This window comes from Salmo salar, chromosome 07, assembly GCF_965601325.2.
Source record: "Salmo salar chromosome 07, fSalSal1, whole genome shotgun sequence".
Classification (NCBI taxonomy): Eukaryota; Metazoa; Chordata; class Actinopteri; order Salmoniformes; family Salmonidae; genus Salmo; species Salmo salar.
The window spans coordinates 64,069,595-64,090,506 of NC_138297.1; the positions used below are offsets into that span (position 1 = coordinate 64,069,595).

Below are 20,912 nucleotides of genomic sequence, written 5' to 3' on the forward strand. Positions count from 1 at the left end.
AGGCTGGTGGGGTAAAGAGCTAGCTGTCACAGGTCTGTCAGTGTCAGAGAGGCTGGTGGGGTAAAGAGCTAGCTGTCACAGGTCTGTCAGTGTCAGAGAGGCTGGTGGGGTAAAGAGCTAGCTGTCACAGGTCTGTCAGAGAGGCTGGTGAGGTAAAGAGCTAGCTGTCACAGGTCTGTCAGTGTCAGAGAGGCTGGTGGGGTAAAGAGCTAGCTGTCACAGGTCTGTCAGTGTCAGAGAGGCTGGTGGGGTAAAGAGCTAGCTGTCACAGGTCTGTCAGTGTCAGAGAGGCTGGTGGGGTAAAGAGCTAGCTGTCACAGGTCTGTCAGTGTCAGAGAGGCTGGTGGGGTAAAGAGCTAGCTGTCACAGGTCTGTCAGTGTCAGAGAGGCTGGTGGGGTAAAGAGCTAGCTGTCACAGGTCTGTCAGTGTCAGAGAGGCTGGTGGGGTAAAGAGCTAGCTGTCACAGGTCTGTCAGTGTCAGAGAGGCTGGTGGGGTAAAGAGCTAGCTGTCACAGGTCTGTCAGTGTCAGAGAGGCTGGTGGGGTAAAGAGCTAGCTGTCACAGGTCTGTCAGTGTCAGTGAGGCTGGTGGGGTAAAGAGCTAGCTGTCACAGGTCTGTCAGTGTCAGAGAGGCTGGTGGGGTAAAGAGCTAGCTGTCACAGGTCTGTCAGTGTCAGAGAGGCTGGTGGGGTAAAGAGCTAGCTGTCACAGGTCTGTCAGAGAGGCTGGTGAGGTAAAGAGCTAGCTGTCACAGGTCTGTCAGTGTCAGAGAGGCTGGTGGGGTAAAGAGCTAGCTGTCACAGGTCTGTCAGTGTCAGAGAGGCTGGTGGGGTAAAGAGCTAGCTGTCACAGGTCTGTCAGTGTCAGAGAGGCTGGTGGGGTAAAGAGCTAGCTGTCACAGGTCTGTCAGTGTCAGAGAGGCTGGTGGGGTAAAGAGCTAGCTGTCACAGGTCTGTCAGTGTCAGAGAGGCTGGTGGGGTAAAGAGCTAGCTGTCACAGGTCTGTCAGTGTCAGAGAGGCTGGTGGGGTAAAGAGCTAGCTGTCACAGGTCTGTCAGTGTCAGAGAGGCTGGTGGGGTAAAGAGCTAGCTGTCACAGGTCTGTCAGTGTCAGAGAGGCTGGTGGGGTAAAGAGCTAGCTGTCACAGGTCTGTCAGTGTCAGAGAGGCTGGTGGGGTAAAGAGCTAGCTGTCACAGGTCTGTCAGTGTCAGAGAGGCTGGTGGGGTAAAGAGCTAGCTGTCACAGGTCTGTCAGAGAGGCTGGTGAGGTAAAGAGCTAGCTGTCACAGGTCTGTCAGTGTCAGAGAGGCTGGTGGGGTAAAGAGCTAGCTGTCACAGGTCTGTCAGTGTCAGAGAGGCTGGTGAGGTAAAGAGCTAGCTGTCACAGGTCTGTCAGTGTCAGAGAGGCTGGTGGGGTAAAGAGCTAGCTGTCACAGGTCTGTCAGTGTCAGAGAGGCTGGTGGGGTAAAGAGCTAGCTGTCACAGGTCTGTCAGTGTCAGAGAGGCTGGTGGGGTAAAGAGCTAGCTGTCACAGGTCTGTCAGTGTCAGAGAGGCTGGTGAGGTAAAGAGCTAGCTGTCACAGGTCTGTCAGTGTCAGAGAGGCTGGTGGGGTAAAGAGCTAGCTGTCACAGGTCTGTCAGTGTCAGTGAGGCTGGTGGGGTAAAGAGCTAGCTGTCACAGGTCTGTCAGTGTCAGAGAGGCTGGTGGGGTAAAGAGCTAGCTGTCACAGGTCTGTCAGTGTCAGTGAGGCTGGTGGGGTAAAGAGCTAGCTGTCACAGGTCTGTCAGTGTCAGAGAGGCTGGTGGGGTAAAGAGCTAGCTGTCACAGGTCTGTCAGTGTCAGAGAGGCTGGTGGGGTAAAGAGCTAGCTGTCACAGGTCTGTCAGTGTCAGAGAGGCTGGTGGGGTAAAGAGCTAGCTGTCACAGGTCTGTCAGTGTCAGAGAGGCTGGTGGGGTAAAGAGCTAGCTGTCACAGGTCTGTCAGTGTCAGTGAGGCTGGTGGGGTAAAGAGCTAGCTGTCACAGGTCTGTCAGTGTCAGAGAGGCTGGTGGGGTAAAGAGCTAGCTGTCACAGGTCTGTCAGTGTCAGAGAGGCTGGTGGGGTAAAGAGCTAGCTGTCACAGGTCTGTCAGAGAGGCTGGTGAGGTAAAGAGCTAGCTGTCACAGGTCTGTCAGTGTCAGTGAGGCTGGTGGGGTAAAGAGCTAGCTGTCACAGGTCTGTCAGTGTCAGAGAGGCTGGTGGGGTAAAGAGCTAGCTGTCACAGGTCTGTCAGTGTCAGAGAGGCTGGTGGGGTAAAGAGCTAGCTGTCACAGGTCTGTCAGAGAGGCTGGTGAGGTAAAGAGCTAGCTGTCACAGGTCTGTCAGTGTCAGTGAGGCTGGTGGGGTAAAGAGCTAGCTGTCACAGGTCTGTCAGTGTCAGAGAGGCTGGTGGGGTAAAGAGCTAGCTGTCACAGGTCTGTCAGTGTCAGTGAGGCTGGTGGGGTAAAGAGCTAGCTGTCACAGGTCTGTCAGTGTCAGAGAGGCTGGTGGGGTAAAGAGCTAGCTGTCACAGGTCTGTCAGTGTCAGAGAGGCTGGTGGGGTAAAGAGCTAGCTGTCACAGGTCTGTCAGTGTCAGAGAGGCTGGTGGGGTAAAGAGCTAGCTGTCACAGGTCTGTCAGTGTCAGAGAGGCTGGTGGGGTAAAGAGCTAGCTGTCACAGGTCTGTCAGAGAGGCTGGTGGGGTAAAGAGCTAGCTGTCACAGGTCTGTCAGTGTCAGAGAGGCTGGTGGGGTAAAGAGCTAGCTGTCACAGGTCTGTCAGTGTCAGAGAGGCTGGTGGGGTAAAGAGCTAGCTGTCACAGGTCTGTCAGTGTCAGAGAGGCTGGTGGGGTAAAGAGCTAGCTGTCACAGGTCTGTCAGTGTCAGAGAGGCTGGTGGGGTAAAGAGCTAGCTGTCACAGGTCTGTCAGAGAGGCTGGTGGGGTAAAGAGCTAGCTGTCACAGGTCTGTCAGTGTCAGAGAGGCTGGTGGGGTAAAGAGCTAGCTGTCACAGGTCTGTCAGAGAGGCTGGTGGGGTAAAGAGCTAGCTGTCACAGGTCTGTCAGTGTCAGAGAGGCTGGTGGGGTAAAGAGCTAGCTGTCACAGGTCTGTCAGAGAGGCTGGTGAGGTAAAGAGCTAGCTGTCACAGGTCTGTCAGTGTCAGAGAGGCTGGTGGGGTAAAGAGCTAGCTGTCACAGGTCTGTCAGTGTCAGAGAGGCTGGTGGGGTAAAGAGCTAGCTGTCACAGGTCTGTCAGTGTCAGAGAGGCTGGTGGGGTAAAGAGCTAGCTGTCACAGGTCTGTCAGTGTCAGAGAGGCTGGTGGGGTAAATAGCTAGCTGTCACAGGTCTGTCAGTGTCAGAGAGGCTGGTGGGGTAAAGAGCTAGCTGTCACAGGTCTGTCAGAGAGGCTGGTGGGGTAAAGAGCTAGCTGTCACAGGTCTGTCAGTGTCAGAGAGGCTGGTGGGGTAAAGAGCTAGCTGTCACAGGTCTGTCAGTGTCAGAGAGGCTGGTGGGGTAAAGAGCTAGCTGTCACAGGTCTGTCAGTGTCAGAGAGGCTGGTGGGGTAAAGAGCTAGCTGTCACAGGTCTGTCAGTGTCAGAGAGGCTGGTGGGGTAAAGAGCTAGCTGTCACAGGTCTGTCAGAGAGGCTGGTGGGGTAAAGAGCTAGCTGTCACAGGTCTGTCAGTGTCAGAGAGGCTGGTGGGGTAAAGAGCTAGCTGTCACAGGTCTGTCAGTGTCAGAGAGGCTGGTGGGGTAAAGAGCTAGCTGTCACAGGTCTGTCAGAGAGGCTGGTGAGGTAAAGAGCTAGCTGTCACAGGTCTGTCAGTGTCAGTGAGGCTGGTGGGGTAAAGAGCTAGCTGTCACAGGTCTGTCAGAGAGGCTGGTGAGGTAAAGAGCTAGCTGTCACAGGTCTGTCAGTGTCAGAGAGGCTGGTGGGGTAAAGAGCTAGCTGTCACAGGTCTGTCAGTGTCAGAGAGGCTGGTGGGGTAAAGAGCTAGCTGTCACAGGTCTGTCAGTGTCAGAGAGGCTGGTGGGGTAAAGAGCTAGCTGTCACAGGTCTGTCAGTGTCAGAGAGGCTGGTGGGGTAAAGAGCTAGCTGTCACAGGTCTGTCAGTGTCAGAGAGGCTGGTGGGGTAAAGAGCTAGCTGTCACAGGTCTGTCAGTGTCAGAGAGGCTGGTGGGGTAAAGAGCTAGCTGTCACAGGTCTGTCAGTGTCAGAGAGGCTGGTGGGGTAAAGAGCTAGCTGTCACAGGTCTGTCAGTGTCAGAGAGGCTGGTGGGGTAAAGAGCTAGCTGTCACAGGTCTGTCAGTGTCAGAGAGGCTGGTGGGGTAAAGAGCTAGCTGTCACAGGTCTGTCAGTGTCAGAGAGGCTGGTGGGGTAAAGAGCTAGCTGTCACAGGTCTGTCAGTGTCAGAGAGGCTGGTGGGGTAAAGAGCTAGCTGTCACAGGTCTGTCAGTGTCAGAGAGGCTGGTGGGGTAAAGAGCTAGCTGTCACAGGTCTGTCAGTGTCAGAGAGGCTGGTGGGGTAAAGAGCTAGCTGTCACAGGTCTGTCAGTGTCAGAGAGGCTGGTGGGGTAAAGAGCTAGCTGTCACAGGTCTGTCAGTGTCAGAGAGGCTGGTGGGGTAAAGAGCTAGCTGTCACAGGTCTGTCAGTGTCAGAGAGGCTGGTGGGGTAAAGAGCTAGCTGTCACAGGTCTGTCAGTGTCAGAGAGGCTGGTGGGGTAAAGAGCTAGCTGTCACAGGTCTGTCAGTGTCAGAGAGGCTGGTGGGGTAAAGAGCTAGCTGTCACAGGTCTGTCAGTGTCAGAGAGGCTGGTGGGGTAAAGAGCTAGCTGTCACAGGTCTGTCAGTGTCAGAGAGGCTGGTGGGGTAAAGAGCTAGCTGTCACAGGTCTGTCAGTGTCAGAGAGGCTGGTGGGGTAAAGAGCTAGCTGTCACAGGTCTGTCAGTGTCAGAGAGGCTGGTGGGGTAAAGAGCTAGCTGTCACAGGTCTGTCAGTGTCAGAGAGGCTGGTGGGGTAAAGAGCTAGCTGTCACAGGTCTGTCAGTGTCAGAGAGGCTGGTGGGGTAAAGAGCTAGCTGTCACAGGTCTGTCAGTGTCAGAGAGGCTGGTGGGGTAAAGAGCTAGCTGTCACAGGTCTGTCAGTGTCAGAGAGGCTGGTGGGGTAAAGAGCTAGCTGTCACAGGTCTGTCAGTGTCAGAGAGGCTGGTGGGGTAAAGAGCTAGCTGTCACAGGTCTGTCAGTGTCAGAGAGGCTGGTGGGGTAAAGAGCTAGCTGTCACAGGTCTGTCAGTGTCAGAGAGGCTGGTGGGGTAAAGAGCTAGCTGTCACAGGTCTGTCAGTGTCAGAGAGGCTGGTGGGGTAAAGAGCTAGCTGTCACAGGTCTGTCAGAGAGGCTGGTGAGGTAAAGAGCTAGCTGTCACAGGTCTGTCAGTGTCAGAGAGGCTGGTGGGGTAAAGAGCTAGCTGTCACAGGTCTGTCAGTGTCAGAGAGGCTGGTGAGGTAAAGAGCTAGCTGTCACAGGTCTGTCAGTGTCAGAGAGGCTGGTGGGGTAAAGAGCTAGCTGTCACAGGTCTGTCAGTGTCAGAGAGGCTGGTGGGGTAAAGAGCTAGCTGTCACAGGTCTGTCAGTGTCAGAGAGGCTGGTGGGGTAAAGAGCTAGCTGTCACAGGTCTGTCAGTGTCAGAGAGGCTGGTGAGGTAAAGAGCTAGCTGTCACAGGTCTGTCAGTGTCAGAGAGGCTGGTGGGGTAAAGAGCTAGCTGTCACAGGTCTGTCAGTGTCAGTGAGGCTGGTGGGGTAAAGAGCTAGCTGTCACAGGTCTGTCAGTGTCAGAGAGGCTGGTGGGGTAAAGAGCTAGCTGTCACAGGTCTGTCAGTGTCAGTGAGGCTGGTGGGGTAAAGAGCTAGCTGTCACAGGTCTGTCAGTGTCAGAGAGGCTGGTGGGGTAAAGAGCTAGCTGTCACAGGTCTGTCAGTGTCAGAGAGGCTGGTGGGGTAAAGAGCTAGCTGTCACAGGTCTGTCAGTGTCAGAGAGGCTGGTGGGGTAAAGAGCTAGCTGTCACAGGTCTGTCAGTGTCAGAGAGGCTGGTGGGGTAAAGAGCTAGCTGTCACAGGTCTGTCAGTGTCAGTGAGGCTGGTGGGGTAAAGAGCTAGCTGTCACAGGTCTGTCAGTGTCAGAGAGGCTGGTGGGGTAAAGAGCTAGCTGTCACAGGTCTGTCAGTGTCAGAGAGGCTGGTGGGGTAAAGAGCTAGCTGTCACAGGTCTGTCAGAGAGGCTGGTGAGGTAAAGAGCTAGCTGTCACAGGTCTGTCAGTGTCAGTGAGGCTGGTGGGGTAAAGAGCTAGCTGTCACAGGTCTGTCAGTGTCAGAGAGGCTGGTGGGGTAAAGAGCTAGCTGTCACAGGTCTGTCAGTGTCAGAGAGGCTGGTGGGGTAAAGAGCTAGCTGTCACAGGTCTGTCAGAGAGGCTGGTGAGGTAAAGAGCTAGCTGTCACAGGTCTGTCAGTGTCAGTGAGGCTGGTGGGGTAAAGAGCTAGCTGTCACAGGTCTGTCAGTGTCAGAGAGGCTGGTGGGGTAAAGAGCTAGCTGTCACAGGTCTGTCAGTGTCAGTGAGGCTGGTGGGGTAAAGAGCTAGCTGTCACAGGTCTGTCAGTGTCAGAGAGGCTGGTGGGGTAAAGAGCTAGCTGTCACATGTCTGTCAGTGTCAGAGAGGCTGGTGGGGTAAAGAGCTAGCTGTCACAGGTCTGTCAGTGTCAGAGAGGCTGGTGGGGTAAAGAGCTAGCTGTCACAGGTCTGTCAGTGTCAGAGAGGCTGGTGGGGTAAAGAGCTAGCTGTCACAGGTCTGTCAGAGAGGCTGGTGGGGTAAAGAGCTAGCTGTCACAGGTCTGTCAGTGTCAGAGAGGCTGGTGGGGTAAAGAGCTAGCTGTCACAGGTCTGTCAGTGTCAGAGAGGCTGGTGGGGTAAAGAGCTAGCTGTCACAGGTCTGTCAGTGTCAGAGAGGCTGGTGGGGTAAAGAGCTAGCTGTCACAGGTCTGTCAGTGTCAGAGAGGCTGGTGGGGTAAAGAGCTAGCTGTCACAGGTCTGTCAGAGAGGCTGGTGGGGTAAAGAGCTAGCTGTCACAGGTCTGTCAGTGTCAGAGAGGCTGGTGGGGTAAAGAGCTAGCTGTCACAGGTCTGTCAGAGAGGCTGGTGGGGTAAAGAGCTAGCTGTCACAGGTCTGTCAGTGTCAGAGAGGCTGGTGGGGTAAAGAGCTAGCTGTCACAGGTCTGTCAGAGAGGCTGGTGAGGTAAAGAGCTAGCTGTCACAGGTCTGTCAGTGTCAGAGAGGCTGGTGGGGTAAAGAGCTAGCTGTCACAGGTCTGTCAGTGTCATAGAGGCTGGTGGGGTAAAGAGCTAGCTGTCACAGGTCTGTCAGTGTCAGAGAGGCTGGTGGGGTAAAGAGCTAGCTGTCACAGGTCTGTCAGTGTCAGAGAGGCTGGTGGGGTAAATAGCTAGCTGTCACAGGTCTGTCAGTGTCAGAGAGGCTGGTGGGGTAAAGAGCTAGCTGTCACAGGTCTGTCAGAGAGGCTGGTGGGGTAAAGAGCTAGCTGTCACAGGTCTGTCAGTGTCAGAGAGGCTGGTGGGGTAAAGAGCTAGCTGTCACAGGTCTGTCAGTGTCAGAGAGGCTGGTGGGGTAAAGAGCTAGCTGTCACAGGTCTGTCAGTGTCAGAGAGGCTGGTGGGGTAAAGAGCTAGCTGTCACAGGTCTGTCAGTGTCAGAGAGGCTGGTGGGGTAAAGAGCTAGCTGTCACAGGTCTGTCAGAGAGGCTGGTGGGGTAAAGAGCTAGCTGTCACAGGTCTGTCAGTGTCAGAGAGGCTGGTGGGGTAAAGAGCTAGCTGTCACAGGTCTGTCAGTGTCAGAGAGGCTGGTGGGGTAAAGAGCTAGCTGTCACAGGTCTGTCAGAGAGGCTGGTGAGGTAAAGAGCTAGCTGTCACAGGTCTGTCAGTGTCAGTGAGGCTGGTGGGGTAAAGAGCTAGCTGTCACAGGTCTGTCAGAGAGGCTGGTGAGGTAAAGAGCTAGCTGTCACAGGTCTGTCAGTGTCAGAGAGGCTGGTGGGGTAAAGAGCTAGCTGTCACAGGTCTGTCAGTGTCAGAGAGGCTGGTGGGGTAAAGAGCTAGCTGTCACAGGTCTGTCAGTGTCAGAGAGGCTGGTGGGGTAAAGAGCTAGCTGTCACAGGTCTGTCAGTGTCAGAGAGGCTGGTGGGGTAAAGAGCTAGCTGTCACAGGTCTGTCAGTGTCAGAGAGGCTGGTGGGGTAAAGAGCTAGCTGTCACAGGTCTGTCAGTGTCAGAGAGGCTGGTGGGGTAAAGAGCTAGCTGTCACAGGTCTGTCAGTGTCAGAGAGGCTGGTGGGGTAAAGAGCTAGCTGTCACAGGTCTGTCAGTGTCAGAGAGGCTGGTGGGGTAAAGAGCTAGCTGTCACAGGTCTGTCAGTGTCAGAGAGGCTGGTGGGGTAAAGAGCTAGCTGTCACAGGTCTGTCAGTGTCAGAGAGGCTGGTGGGGTAAAGAGCTAGCTGTCACAGGTCTGTCAGTGTCAGTGAGGCTGGTGGGGTAAAGAGCTAGCTGTCACAGGTCTGTCAGTGTCAGAGAGGCTGGTGGGGTAAAGAGCTAGCTGTCACAGGTCTGTCAGTGTCAGAGAGGCTGGTGGGGTAAAGAGCTAGCTGTCACAGGTCTGTCAGTGTCAGAGAGGCTGGTGGGGTAAAGAGCTAGCTGTCACAGGTCTGTCAGTGTCAGAGAGGCTGGTGGGGTAAAGAGCTAGCTGTCACAGGTCTGTCAGTGTCAGAGAGGCTGGTGGGGTAAAGAGCTAGCTGTCACAGGTCTGTCAGTGTCAGAGAGGCTGGTGGGGTAAAGAGCTAGCTGTCACAGGTCTGTCAGTGTCAGAGAGGCTGGTGGGGTAAAGAGCTAGCTGTCACAGGTCTGTCAGTGTCAGAGAGGCTGGTGGGGTAAAGAGCTAGCTGTCACAGGTCTGTCAGTGTCAGAGAGGCTGGTGGGGTAAAGAGCTAGCTGTCACAGGTCTGTCAGTGTCAGAGAGGCTGGTGGGGTAAAGAGCTAGCTGTCACAGGTCTGTCAGTGTCAGAGAGGCTGGTGGGGTAAAGAGCTAGCTGTCACAGGTCTGTCAGTGTCAGAGAGGCTGGTGGGGTAAAGAGCTAGCTGTCACAGGTCTGTCAGTGTCAGAGAGGCTGGTGGGGTAAAGAGCTAGCTGTCACAGGTCTGTCAGTGTCAGAGAGGCTGGTGGGGTAAAGAGCTAGCTGTCACAGGTCTGTCAGAGAGGCTGGTGAGGTAAAGAGCTAGCTGTCACAGGTCTGTCAGTGTCAGAGAGGCTGGTGGGGTAAAGAGCTAGCTGTCACAGGTCTGTCAGTGTCAGAGAGGCTGGTGAGGTAAAGAGCTAGCTGTCACAGGTCTGTCAGTGTCAGAGAGGCTGGTGGGGTAAAGAGCTAGCTGTCACAGGTCTGTCAGTGTCAGAGAGGCTGGTGGGGTAAAGAGCTAGCTGTCACAGGTCTGTCAGTGTCAGAGAGGCTGGTGGGGTAAAGAGCTAGCTGTCACAGGTCTGTCAGTGTCAGAGAGGCTGGTGAGGTAAAGAGCTAGCTGTCACAGGTCTGTCAGTGTCAGAGAGGCTGGTGGGGTAAAGAGCTAGCTGTCACAGGTCTGTCAGTGTCAGTGAGGCTGGTGGGGTAAAGAGCTAGCTGTCACAGGTCTGTCAGTGTCAGAGAGGCTGGTGGGGTAAAGAGCTAGCTGTCACAGGTCTGTCAGTGTCAGAGAGGCTGGTGGGGTAAAGAGCTAGCTGTCACAGGTCTGTCAGTGTCAGAGAGGCTGGTGGGGTAAAGAGCTAGCTGTCACAGGTCTGTCAGTGTCAGAGAGGCTGGTGGGGTAAAGAGCTAGCTGTCACAGGTCTGTCAGTGTCAGAGAGGCTGGTGGGGTAAAGAGCTAGCTGTCACAGGTCTGTCAGTGTCAGTGAGGCTGGTGGGGTAAAGAGCTAGCTGTCACAGGTCTGTCAGTGTCAGAGAGGCTGGTGGGGTAAAGAGCTAGCTGTCACAGGTCTGTCAGTGTCAGAGAGGCTGGTGGGGTAAAGAGCTAGCTGTCACAGGTCTGTCAGAGAGGCTGGTGAGGTAAAGAGCTAGCTGTCACAGGTCTGTCAGTGTCAGTGAGGCTGGTGGGGTAAAGAGCTAGCTGTCACAGGTCTGTCAGTGTCAGAGAGGCTGGTGGGGTAAAGAGCTAGCTGTCACAGGTCTGTCAGTGTCAGAGAGGCTGGTGGGGTAAAGAGCTAGCTGTCACAGGTCTGTCAGAGAGGCTGGTGAGGTAAAGAGCTAGCTGTCACAGGTCTGTCAGTGTCAGTGAGGCTGGTGGGGTAAAGAGCTAGCTGTCACAGGTCTGTCAGTGTCAGAGAGGCTGGTGGGGTAAAGAGCTAGCTGTCACAGGTCTGTCAGTGTCAGTGAGGCTGGTGGGGTAAAGAGCTAGCTGTCACAGGTCTGTCAGTGTCAGAGAGGCTGGTGGGGTAAAGAGCTAGCTGTCACAGGTCTGTCAGTGTCAGAGAGGCTGGTGGGGTAAAGAGCTAGCTGTCACAGGTCTGTCAGTGTCAGAGAGGCTGGTGGGGTAAAGAGCTAGCTGTCACAGGTCTGTCAGTGTCAGAGAGGCTGGTGGGGTAAAGAGCTAGCTGTCATAGGTCTGTCAGAGAGGCTGGTGGGGTAAAGAGCTAGCTGTCACAGGTCTGTCAGTGTCAGAGAGGCTGGTGGGGTAAAGAGCTAGCTGTCACAGGTCTGTCAGTGTCAGAGAGGCTGGTGGGGTAAAGAGCTAGCTGTCACAGGTCTGTCAGTGTCAGAGAGGCTGGTGGGGTAAAGAGCTAGCTGTCACAGGTCTGTCAGTGTCAGAGAGGCTGGTGGGGTAAAGAGCTAGCTGTCACAGGTCTGTCAGTGTCAGAGAGGCTGGTGGGGTAAAGAGCTAGCTGTCACAGGTCTGTCAGAGAGGCTGGTGAGGTAAAGAGCTAGCTGTCACAGGTCTGTCAGTGTCAGTGAGGCTGGTGGGGTAAAGAGCTAGCTGTCACAGGTCTGTCAGAGAGGCTGGTGAGGTAAAGAGCTAGCTGTCACAGGTCTGTCAGTGTCAGAGAGGCTGGTGGGGTAAAGAGCTAGCTGTCACAGGTCTGTCAGTGTCAGAGAGGCTGGTGGGGTAAAGAGCTAGCTGTCACAGGTCTGTCAGTGTCAGAGAGGCTGGTGGGGTAAAGAGCTAGCTGTCACAGGTCTGTCAGTGTCAGAGAGGCTGGTGGGGTAAAGAGCTAGCTGTCACAGGTCTGTCAGTGTCAGAGAGGCTGGTGGGGTAAAGAGCTAGCTGTCACAGGTCTGTCAGTGTCAGAGAGGCTGGTGGGGTAAAGAGCTAGCTGTCACAGGTCTGTCAGTGTCAGTGAGGCTGGTGGGGTAAAGAGCTAGCTGTCACAGGTCTGTCAGTGTCAGAGAGGCTGGTGGGGTAAAGAGCTAGCTGTCACAGGTCTGTCAGTGTCAGAGAGGCTGGTGGGGTAAAGAGCTAGCTGTCACAGGTCTGTCAGAGAGGCTGGTGAGGTAAAGAGCTAGCTGTCACAGGTCTGTCAGTGTCAGAGAGGCTGGTGGGGTAAAGAGCTAGCTGTCACAGGTCTGTCAGTGTCAGAGAGGCTGGTGGGGTAAAGAGCTAGCTGTCACAGGTCTGTCAGTGTCAGAGAGGCTGGTGGGGTAAAGAGCTAGCTGTCACAGGTCTGTCAGTGTCAGAGAGGCTGGTGGGGTAAATAGCTAGCTGTCACAGGTCTGTCAGTGTCAGAGAGGCTGGTGGGGTAAAGAGCTAGCTGTCACAGGTCTGTCAGTGTCAGTGAGGCTGGTGGGGTAAAGAGCTAGCTGTCACAGGTCTGTCAGTGTCAGAGAGGCTGGTGGGGTAAAGAGCTAGCTGTCACAGGTCTGTCAGTGTCAGAGAGGCTGGTGGGGTAAAGAGCTAGCTGTCACAGGTCTGTCAGTGTCAGAGAGGCTGGTGGGGTAAAGAGCTAGCTGTCACAGGTCTGTCAGTGTCAGAGAGGCTGGTGGGGTAAAGAGCTAGCTGTCACAGGTCTGTCAGTGTCAGAGAGGCTGGTGGGGTAAAGAGCTAGCTGTCACAGGTCTGTCAGTGTCAGAGAGGCTGGTGGGGTAAAGAGCTAGCTGTCACAGGTCTGTCAGTGTCAGAGAGGCTGGTGGGGTAAAGAGCTAGCTGTCACAGGTCTGTCAGTGTCAGAGAGGCTGGTGGGGTAAAGAGCTAGCTGTCACAGGTCTGTCAGTGTCAGAGAGGCTGGTGGGGTAAAGAGCTAGCTGTCACAGGTCTGTCAGTGTCAGAGAGGCTGGTGGGGTAAAGAGCTAGCTGTCACAGGTCTGTCAGTGTCAGAGAGGCTGGTGGGGTAAAGAGCTAGCTGTCACAGGTCTGTCAGTGTCAGAGAGGCTGGTGGGGTAAAGAGCTAGCTGTCACAGGTCTGTCAGTGTCAGTGAGGCTGGTGGGGTAAAGAGCTAGCTGTCACAGGTCTGTCAGTGTCAGAGAGGCTGGTGGGGTAAAGAGCTAGCTGTCACAGGTCTGTCAGTGTCAGTGAGGCTGGTGGGGTAAAGAGCTAGCTGTCACAGGTCTGTCAGTGTCAGAGAGGCTGGTGGGGTAAAGAGCTAGCTGTCACAGGTCTGTCAGTGTCAGAGAGGCTGGTGGGGTAAAGAGCTAGCTGTCACAGGTCTGTCAGAGAGGCTGGTGGGGTAAAGAGCTAGCTGTCACAGGTCTGTCAGTGTCAGAGAGGCTGGTGGGGTAAAGAGCTAGCTGTCACAGGTCTGTCAGTGTCAGAGAGGCTGGTGGGGTAAAGAGCTAGCTGTCACAGGTCTGTCAGTGTCAGAGAGGCTGGTGGGGTAAAGAGCTAGCTGTCACAGGTCTGTCAGTGTCAGAGAGGCTGGTGGGGTAAAGAGCTAGCTGTCACAGGTCTGTCAGTGTCAGAGAGGCTGGTGGGGTAAAGAGCTAGCTGTCACAGGTCTGTCAGTGTCAGAGAGGCTGGTGGGGTAAAGAGCTAGCTGTCACAGGTCTGTCAGAGAGGCTGGTGAGGTAAAGAGCTAGCTGTCACAGGTCTGTCAGTGTCAGTGAGGCTGGTGGGGTAAAGAGCTAGCTGTCACAGGTCTGTCAGAGAGGCTGGTGAGGTAAAGAGCTAGCTGTCACAGGTCTGTCAGTGTCAGAGAGGCTGGTGGGGTAAAGAGCTAGCTGTCACAGGTCTGTCAGTGTCAGAGAGGCTGGTGGGGTAAAGAGCTAGCTGTCACAGGTCTGTCAGTGTCAGAGAGGCTGGTGGGGTAAAGAGCTAGCTGTCACAGGTCTGTCAGTGTCAGAGAGGCTGGTGGGGTAAAGAGCTAGCTGTCACAGGTCTGTCAGTGTCAGAGAGGCTGGTGGGGTAAAGAGCTAGCTGTCACAGGTCTGTCAGTGTCAGAGAGGCTGGTGGGGTAAAGAGCTAGCTGTCACAGGTCTGTCAGTGTCAGAGAGGCTGGTGGGGTAAAGAGCTAGCTGTCACAGGTCTGTCAGTGTCAGAGAGGCTGGTGGGGTAAAGAGCTAGCTGTCACAGGTCTGTCAGTGTCAGAGAGGCTGGTGGGGTAAAGAGCTAGCTGTCACAGGTCTGTCAGTGTCAGAGAGGCTGGTGGGGTAAAGAGCTAGCTGTCACAGGTCTGTCAGTGTCAGTGAGGCTGGTGGGGTAAAGAGCTAGCTGTCACAGGTCTGTCAGTGTCAGAGAGGCTGGTGGGGTAAAGAGCTAGCTGTCACAGGTCTGTCAGTGTCAGAGAGGCTGGTGGGGTAAAGAGCTAGCTGTCACAGGTCTGTCAGTGTCAGAGAGGCTGGTGGGGTAAAGAGCTAGCTGTCACAGGTCTGTCAGAGAGGCTGGTGAGGTAAAGAGCTAGCTGTCACAGGTCTGTCAGTGTCAGAGAGGCTGGTGGGGTAAAGAGCTAGCTGTCACAGGTCTGTCAGTGTCAGAGAGGCTGGTGGGGTAAAGAGCTAGCTGTCACAGGTCTTCTGTAATCACCATGTGTCTCTCTGTGTCTCGTCTTGGAGAGAGTACAGAGATTTGAATAGTTTCTAATCCTGGTAACCGGGCCTAATGGGAGCGCGCCGGGCCTAATGGGAGCGCGCCGGGCCTAATGGGAGCGCGCCGGGCCTAATGGTTATGTTGCTACTGAAAACCCCATCTTTACAAGTGGCAAGAAATACATGAATGCCCATGAAATATGCTGTCATGTGCATATCAGTACATGCATCTCTTAAGTGTTCATACTTTATATAAAATTATCTGAGAAGGTGAACAACATTTTCACATATTTTTTGTATCTGAGGGCCTCAACTCAAGTTTATTTGCAGCTTTGAAATTGGCCACTAGTGGGAACTTACACATGTCAATTTATTTATTTTATATCTAGATCATTTTTATTCTTTAAAACAACAATACACAGACAATACAAATGAACACTCCCATCAGAGGGTTCTCTGGTCAGTGGGGGTGCTGCCGCCACCCGCCCCCCCCGGCCCAAAGGGATTTTCCAAGGGCGGGACGCCCGGGCGGGCATGGAAGCGAGCACACCCTTAACTACCAGGACCAGCAGACACCCCGCTCACAGCATGAAACTACCAGGACCAGCAGACACCCCGCTCACAGCATGAAACTACCAGGACCAGCAGACACCCCGCTCACAGCATGAAACTACCAGGACCAGCAGACACCCCGCTCACAGCATGAAACTACCAGGACCAGCAGACACCCCGCTCACAGCATGAAACTACCAGGACCAGCAGACACCCCGCTCACAGCATGAAACTACCAGGACCAGCAGACACCCCGCTCACAGCATGAAACTACCAGGACCAGCAGACACCCCGCTCACAGCATGAAACTACCAGGACCAGCAGACACCCCGCTCACAGCATGAAACTACCAGGACCAGCAGACACCCCGCTCACAGCATGAAACTACCAGGACCAGCAGACACCCCGCTCACAGCATGAAACTAGCCAAACCAGGAAACGTAAAGGGCGAAACGCAAAACATATAATAATCCCATCCCCCCTTTCCCCCTTGATTTGGAGGACATCAAACATTTAATACTGTACATCAATTCCACCCTTCAGACAGCCACAGATCAACCCATCTTTCCCAATAAATCATCATTCTACTATTTCCTCTCACATCCCTCCATTCTCCAGTCTCACTAGGGACTTGAACCTCTCCCAATACATCCCTCCATTCTCCAGTCTCACTAGGGACTTGAACCTCTCCCAATACATCCCTCCATTCTCCAGTCTCACTAGGGACTTGAACCTCTCCCAATACATCTCTCCAGTCTCACTAGGGACTTGAACCTCTCCCAATACATCCCTCCATTCTCCAGTCTCACTAGGGACTTGAACCTCTCCCAATACATCTCTCCAGTCTCACTAGGGACTTGAACCTCTCCCAATACATCCCTCCATTCTCCAGTCTCACTAGGGACTTGAACCTCTCCCAATACATCTCTCCATTCTCCAGTCTCACTAGGGACTTGAACCTCTCCCAATACATCCCTCCATTCTCCAGTCTCACTAGGGACTTGAACCTCTCCCAATACATCCCTCCATTCTCCAGTTGAACCTCCCCATCTGCAACATTTCTGACCAGATGTTGCACGAGGTCCCGAAACCCGGCTACAGTGAAGTAGCATCCTCTCTGTTCCCAGCATCCTCTCTGTTACTAGGTCGTTACCTCAAGTGCAGCCTCAGCAGCTGTGCATGTCATGGAAAAATGGCCGCTAATTGTTAGAAAATTAGCTTCTATGTCTTTTTTATTAACATCACTAGTGATTACATCTTGTGAAGCTTCCATCAACACTCTTATGCATATTTCCTAATTAGGGAGTGTGTAGTGTCTGTTTGAGTGTGTAGTGTCTGTTTGAGTGTGTAGTGACTGTTTGAGTGTGTAGTGTCTGTTTGAGTGTGTAGTGTCTGTTTGAGTGTGTAGTGTCTGTTTGAGTGTGTAGTGTCTGTTTGAGTGTGTAGTGTCTGGGTACGAGTGTGTAGTGTCTGGGTACGAGTGTGTGGAAGTGTCTGGGTACGAGTGTGTGGAAGTGTCTGGGTACGAGTGTGTGGAAGTGTCTGGGTACGAGTGTGTGGAAGTGTCTGGGTACGAGTGTGTGGAAGTGTCTGGGTACGAGTGTGTGGAAGTGTCTGGGTACCAGTGTGTGGTAGTGTCTGGGTACGAGTGTGTGGAAGTGTCTGGGTACCAGTGTGTGGTAGTGTCTGGGTACCAGTGTGTGGTAGTGTCTGGGTACCAGTGTGTGGAAGTGTCTGGGTACGAGTGTGTGGAAGTGTCTGGGTACGAGTGTGTGGAAGTGTCTGGGTACGAGTGTGTGGAAGTGTCTGGGTACGAGTGTGTGGAAGTGTCTGGGTACCAGTGTGTGGTAGTGTCTGGGTACCAGTGTGTGGAAGTGTCTGGGTACGAGTGTGTGGAAGTGTCTGGGTACGAGTGTGTGGAAGTGTCTGGGTACGAGTGTGTGGAAGTGTCTGGGTACGAGTGTGTGGAAGTGTCTGGGTACGAGTGTGTGGAAGTGTCTGGGTACCAGTGTGTGGTAGTGTCTGGGTACCAGTGTGTGGAAGTGTCTGGGTACCAGTGTGTGGTAGTGTCTGGGTACCAGTGTGTGGTAGTGTCTGGGTACCAGTGTGTGGAAGTGTCTGGGTACGAGTGTGTGGAAGTGTCTGGGTACGAGTGTGTGGAAGTGTCTGGGTACGAGTGTGTGGAAGTGTCTGGGTACGAGTGTGTGGAAGTGTCTGGGTACCAGTGTGTGGTAGTGTCTGGGTACCAGTGTGTGGAAGTGTCTGGGTACGAGTGTGTGGAAGTGTCTGGGTACGAGTGTGTGGAAGTGTCTGGGTACGAGTGTGTGGAAGTGTCTGGGTACGAGTGTGTGGAAGTGTCTGGGTACCAGTGTGTGGAAGTGTCTGGGTACCAGTGTGTGGAAGTGTCTGGGTACGAGTGTGTGGAAGTGTCTGGGTACGAGTGTGTGGAAGTGTCTGGGTACGAGTGTGTGGAAGTGTCTGGGTACGAGTGTGTGGAAGTGTCTGGGTACGAGTGTGTGGTAGTGTCTGGGTACGAGTGTGTGGAAGTGTCTGGGTACGAGTGTGTGGAAGTGTCTGGGTACGAGTGTGTGGTAGTGTCTGGGTACGAGTGTGTGGTAGTGTCTGGGTACCAGTGTGTGGTAGTGTCTGGGTACCAGTGTGTGGTAGTGTCTGGGTACCAGTGTGTGGTAGTGTCTGGGTACCAGTGTGTGTGTGTAGTGTTTATCCCTTCAGCTAATGTGCTGAAGCACTGTCTCATTACTGTTCTGTCCCAGAGGAATCTGTGTCCTGCTAGAGTGGAGCTGAACGACACTCTGTCACTGTAATTAATGCTGGGGGAGAGGGCCTCAGAGCGGAGCTGGAAGTGAGCTGGGGAGTGGGCCTCAGAGCGGAGCTGGGGAGAGGGCCTCAGAGCGGAGCTGGAAGTGAGCTGGGGAGAGGGCCTCAGAGCGGAGCTGGAAGTGAGCTGGGGAGTGGGCCTCAGAGCGGAGCTGGAAGTGAGCTGGGGAGAGGGCCTCAGAGCGGAGCTGGAAGTGAGCTGGGGAGAGGGCCTCAGAGCGGAGCTGGAAGCGAGTTGAATTAAGGGCCTCAGCTTGGAGATCAAGGGTGCTGTCGTGAGAGTTTGGAAGTTCCTAATGAAGCCAGAGAGAGAGCTGTGTGAGAAGCTCCATAGGAAGTACTGATGGGTGAGGAACCATCTTGGAGCTGCACGAGGAGGACTAGGGAATTCCTAAACTGTTAGCTACTGTATAGCGTCTAGGTGGGCTGGTCTCTGCTGGGCTATTAGAGGGGCTGGAGAAGGGGGTGTGTGAAATGTGTGGAGCATAGTCAAATAGGATCTGTTCATGATCCCTAACCTCGTGGGTGGGCAACGATACGCTCTCTGGGAACCGTTCCTGTGACACTGAAACATGACTGGCCACATCCCTCTAATGTAGGGCAAGTGTTTCTCTTCACCATCAATCATTCATACTATCCTACACTAAACCCCCCTCTATACGAATATGTTCCTAATGGCTCCCTCTTCCCTTCATAGGGCTCTGGTCAAAAGTAGTTCACTATAAATGGCTCTCTATTCCCTTTATAGGACTCTGGTCAAAAGTAGTGCACTATAAAGGAAATAGGGTGTCATTGGGTATTCCCTCTCCACTACGTGTCTCTCTATAGGAGACAGAAAAACACAGAATGAATAACATTTTCTCTCTCGTTGTTTTTTTCTCCCTGCAGAGATTACGAAGATTATCGACCAAATACAGGACAGAGAAGATCTACCCCACCAACGTCGGGGAAAAGGAAGACAATGTGAAGAAGAACCGCTATAAAGACATACTGCCCTGTATGTAATCATGTGTAGCCAAAGCTGTGTGTTCTGTGTGTGTAGTGTTCTCTGTGTGTGTAGTGTTCTCTGTGTGTGTAGTGTTCTCTCTCTGTGTGTGTGTGTGTGTGTGTGTGTGTGTGTGTGTGTGTAGTGTTCTCTGTGTGTAGTGTTCTCTGTGTGTAGTGTTCTCTGTGTGTAGTGTTCTCTGTGTGTAGTGTTCTCTGTGTGTGTCTGTGTAGTGTTCTGTGTGTGTGTGTGTGTGTGTGTGTGTGTGTAGTGTTCTGTGTGTGTCTGTGTGTGTGTGTAGTGTTCTGTGTGTGTGTGTAGTGTTCTGTGTGTGTGTAGTGTTCTGTGTGTGTGTGTAGTGTTCTGTGTGTGTCTGTGTGTGTGTGTAGTGTTCTGTGTGTGTGTAGTGTTCTGTGTGTGTGTGTAGTGTTCTGTGTGTGTCCTCTCTAATGGTTCTTACTGTCAGGGGAATAGATGGATATTACTGGAAAGAATCACATTAATTCTAGAGGCCAGAAGGGCTCTGAGTGGACTGGACAAATAAACTCTGGCCACAGCCCCTCACAACACACACATCCTCTTGGCCCTTCTTCCCCACAGCATAGCATCCAAGCCCCCCCCCCCACACACACACACACACACACACACACACACACACATCATCTCTGCCCCACTCCCCTCTTCTCTTCCTGAACAACATGGCATCATGGAGGACATCTTACAGGATACTAACCTCTACCTGAACAACATGGAGGACATCTTACAGGATACTAACCTCTACCTGAACAACATGGAGGACATCTTACAGGATACTAACCTCTACCTGAACAACATGGAGGACATCTTACAGGATACTAACCTCTACCTGAACAACATGGAGGACATCTTACAGGATACTAACCTCTAGCTGAACAACATGGAGGACATCTTACAGGATACTAACCTCTACCTGAACAACATGGAGGACATCTTACAGGATACTAACCTCTACCTGAACAACATGGAGGACATCTTACAGGATACTAACCTCTACCTGAACAACATGGAGGACATCTTACAGGATACTAACCTCTACCTGAACAACATGGAGGACATCTTACAGGATACTAACCTCTACCTGAACAACATGGAGGACATCTTACAGGATACTAACCTCTACCTGAACAACATGGAGGACATCTTACAGGATACTAACCTCTACCTGAACAACATGGAGGACATCTTACAGGATACTAACCTCTACCTGAACAACATGGAGGACATCTTACAGGATACTAACCTCTACCTGAACAACATGGAGGACATCTTACAGGATACTAACCTCTACCTGAACAACATGGAGGACATCTTACAGGATACTAACCTCTACCTGAACAACATGGAGGACATCTTACAGGATACTAACCTCTACCTGAACAACATGGAGGACATCTTACAGGATACTAACCTCTACCTGAACAACATGGAGGACATCTTACAGGATACTAACCTCTACCTGAACAACATGGAGGACATCTTACAGGATACTAACCTCTACCTGAACAACATGGAGGACATCTTACAGGATACTAACCTCTACCTGAACAACATGGAGGACATCTTACAGGATACTAACCTCTACCTGAACAACATGGAGGACATCTTACAGGATACTAACCTCTACCTGAACAACATGGAGGACATCTTACAGGATACTAACCTCTACCTGAACAACATGGAGGACATCTTACAGGATACTAACCTCTACCTGAACAACATGGAGGACATCTTACAGGATACTAACCTCTACCTGAACAACATGGAGGACATCTTACAGGATACTAACCTCTACCTGAACAACATGGAGGACATCTTACAGGATACTAACCTCTACCTGAACAACATGGAAGCCCTTCTGCCTCTTAATTCAGAACATCATGACTCCTATGGATGGATGGATGGAGGCTACGGATGGATGGATGGAGGCTACGGATGGATGGAGGCTACGGATGGATGGATGGAGGCTACGGATGGATGGATGGAGGCTACGGATGGATGGATGGAGGCTACGGATGGATGGATGGAGGCTACCGATGGATGGATGGAGGCTACCGATGGATGGATAGAGGCTACCAATGGATATATGGAGGCTACCGATGGATGGAGGCTACCGATGGATGGATGGAGGCTACCGATGGATGGATGGAGGCTGCCGATGGATGGATGGATGGAGGGGATGGATGGATGGATGGAGGCTACGGATGGATGGATGGATGGATGGATGGAGGCTACCGATGGATGGATGGAGGCTACCGATGGATGGATGGATGGATGGATGGATGGAGGCTACCGATGGATGGATGGATGGAGGCTACCGATGGATGGATGGATGGAGGCTACCGATGGATGGATGGATGGAGGCTACCGATGGATGGATGGATGGAGGCTACCGATGGATGGATGGAGGCTACCGATGGATGGATGGATGGATGGATGGAGGCTACCGATG

General features: G+C 53.1%; 1 protein-coding gene across 7 annotated transcripts in view; it reads left to right on the forward strand.

Moving 5' to 3' along the window:
* LOC106593735 (tyrosine-protein phosphatase non-receptor type 12) overlaps positions 1-20,912 on the forward strand; it is a 122,892-nt gene that overhangs the window by 41,733 nt on the left and 60,247 nt on the right. For all 7 annotated transcript variants that reach the window (XR_014392955.1, XR_014392957.1, XR_014392956.1 and 4 more), the window contains exon 2: positions 18,328-18,436. Coding sequence is in view for 4 of the 7 variants with exons in the window: in XM_082977903.1 (XP_082834029.1) it covers positions 18,328-18,436 (109 nt within the window). In the remaining 3 variants the exon portion in view is untranslated. The remainder of the gene's footprint in view (positions 1-18,327; positions 18,437-20,912) is intronic.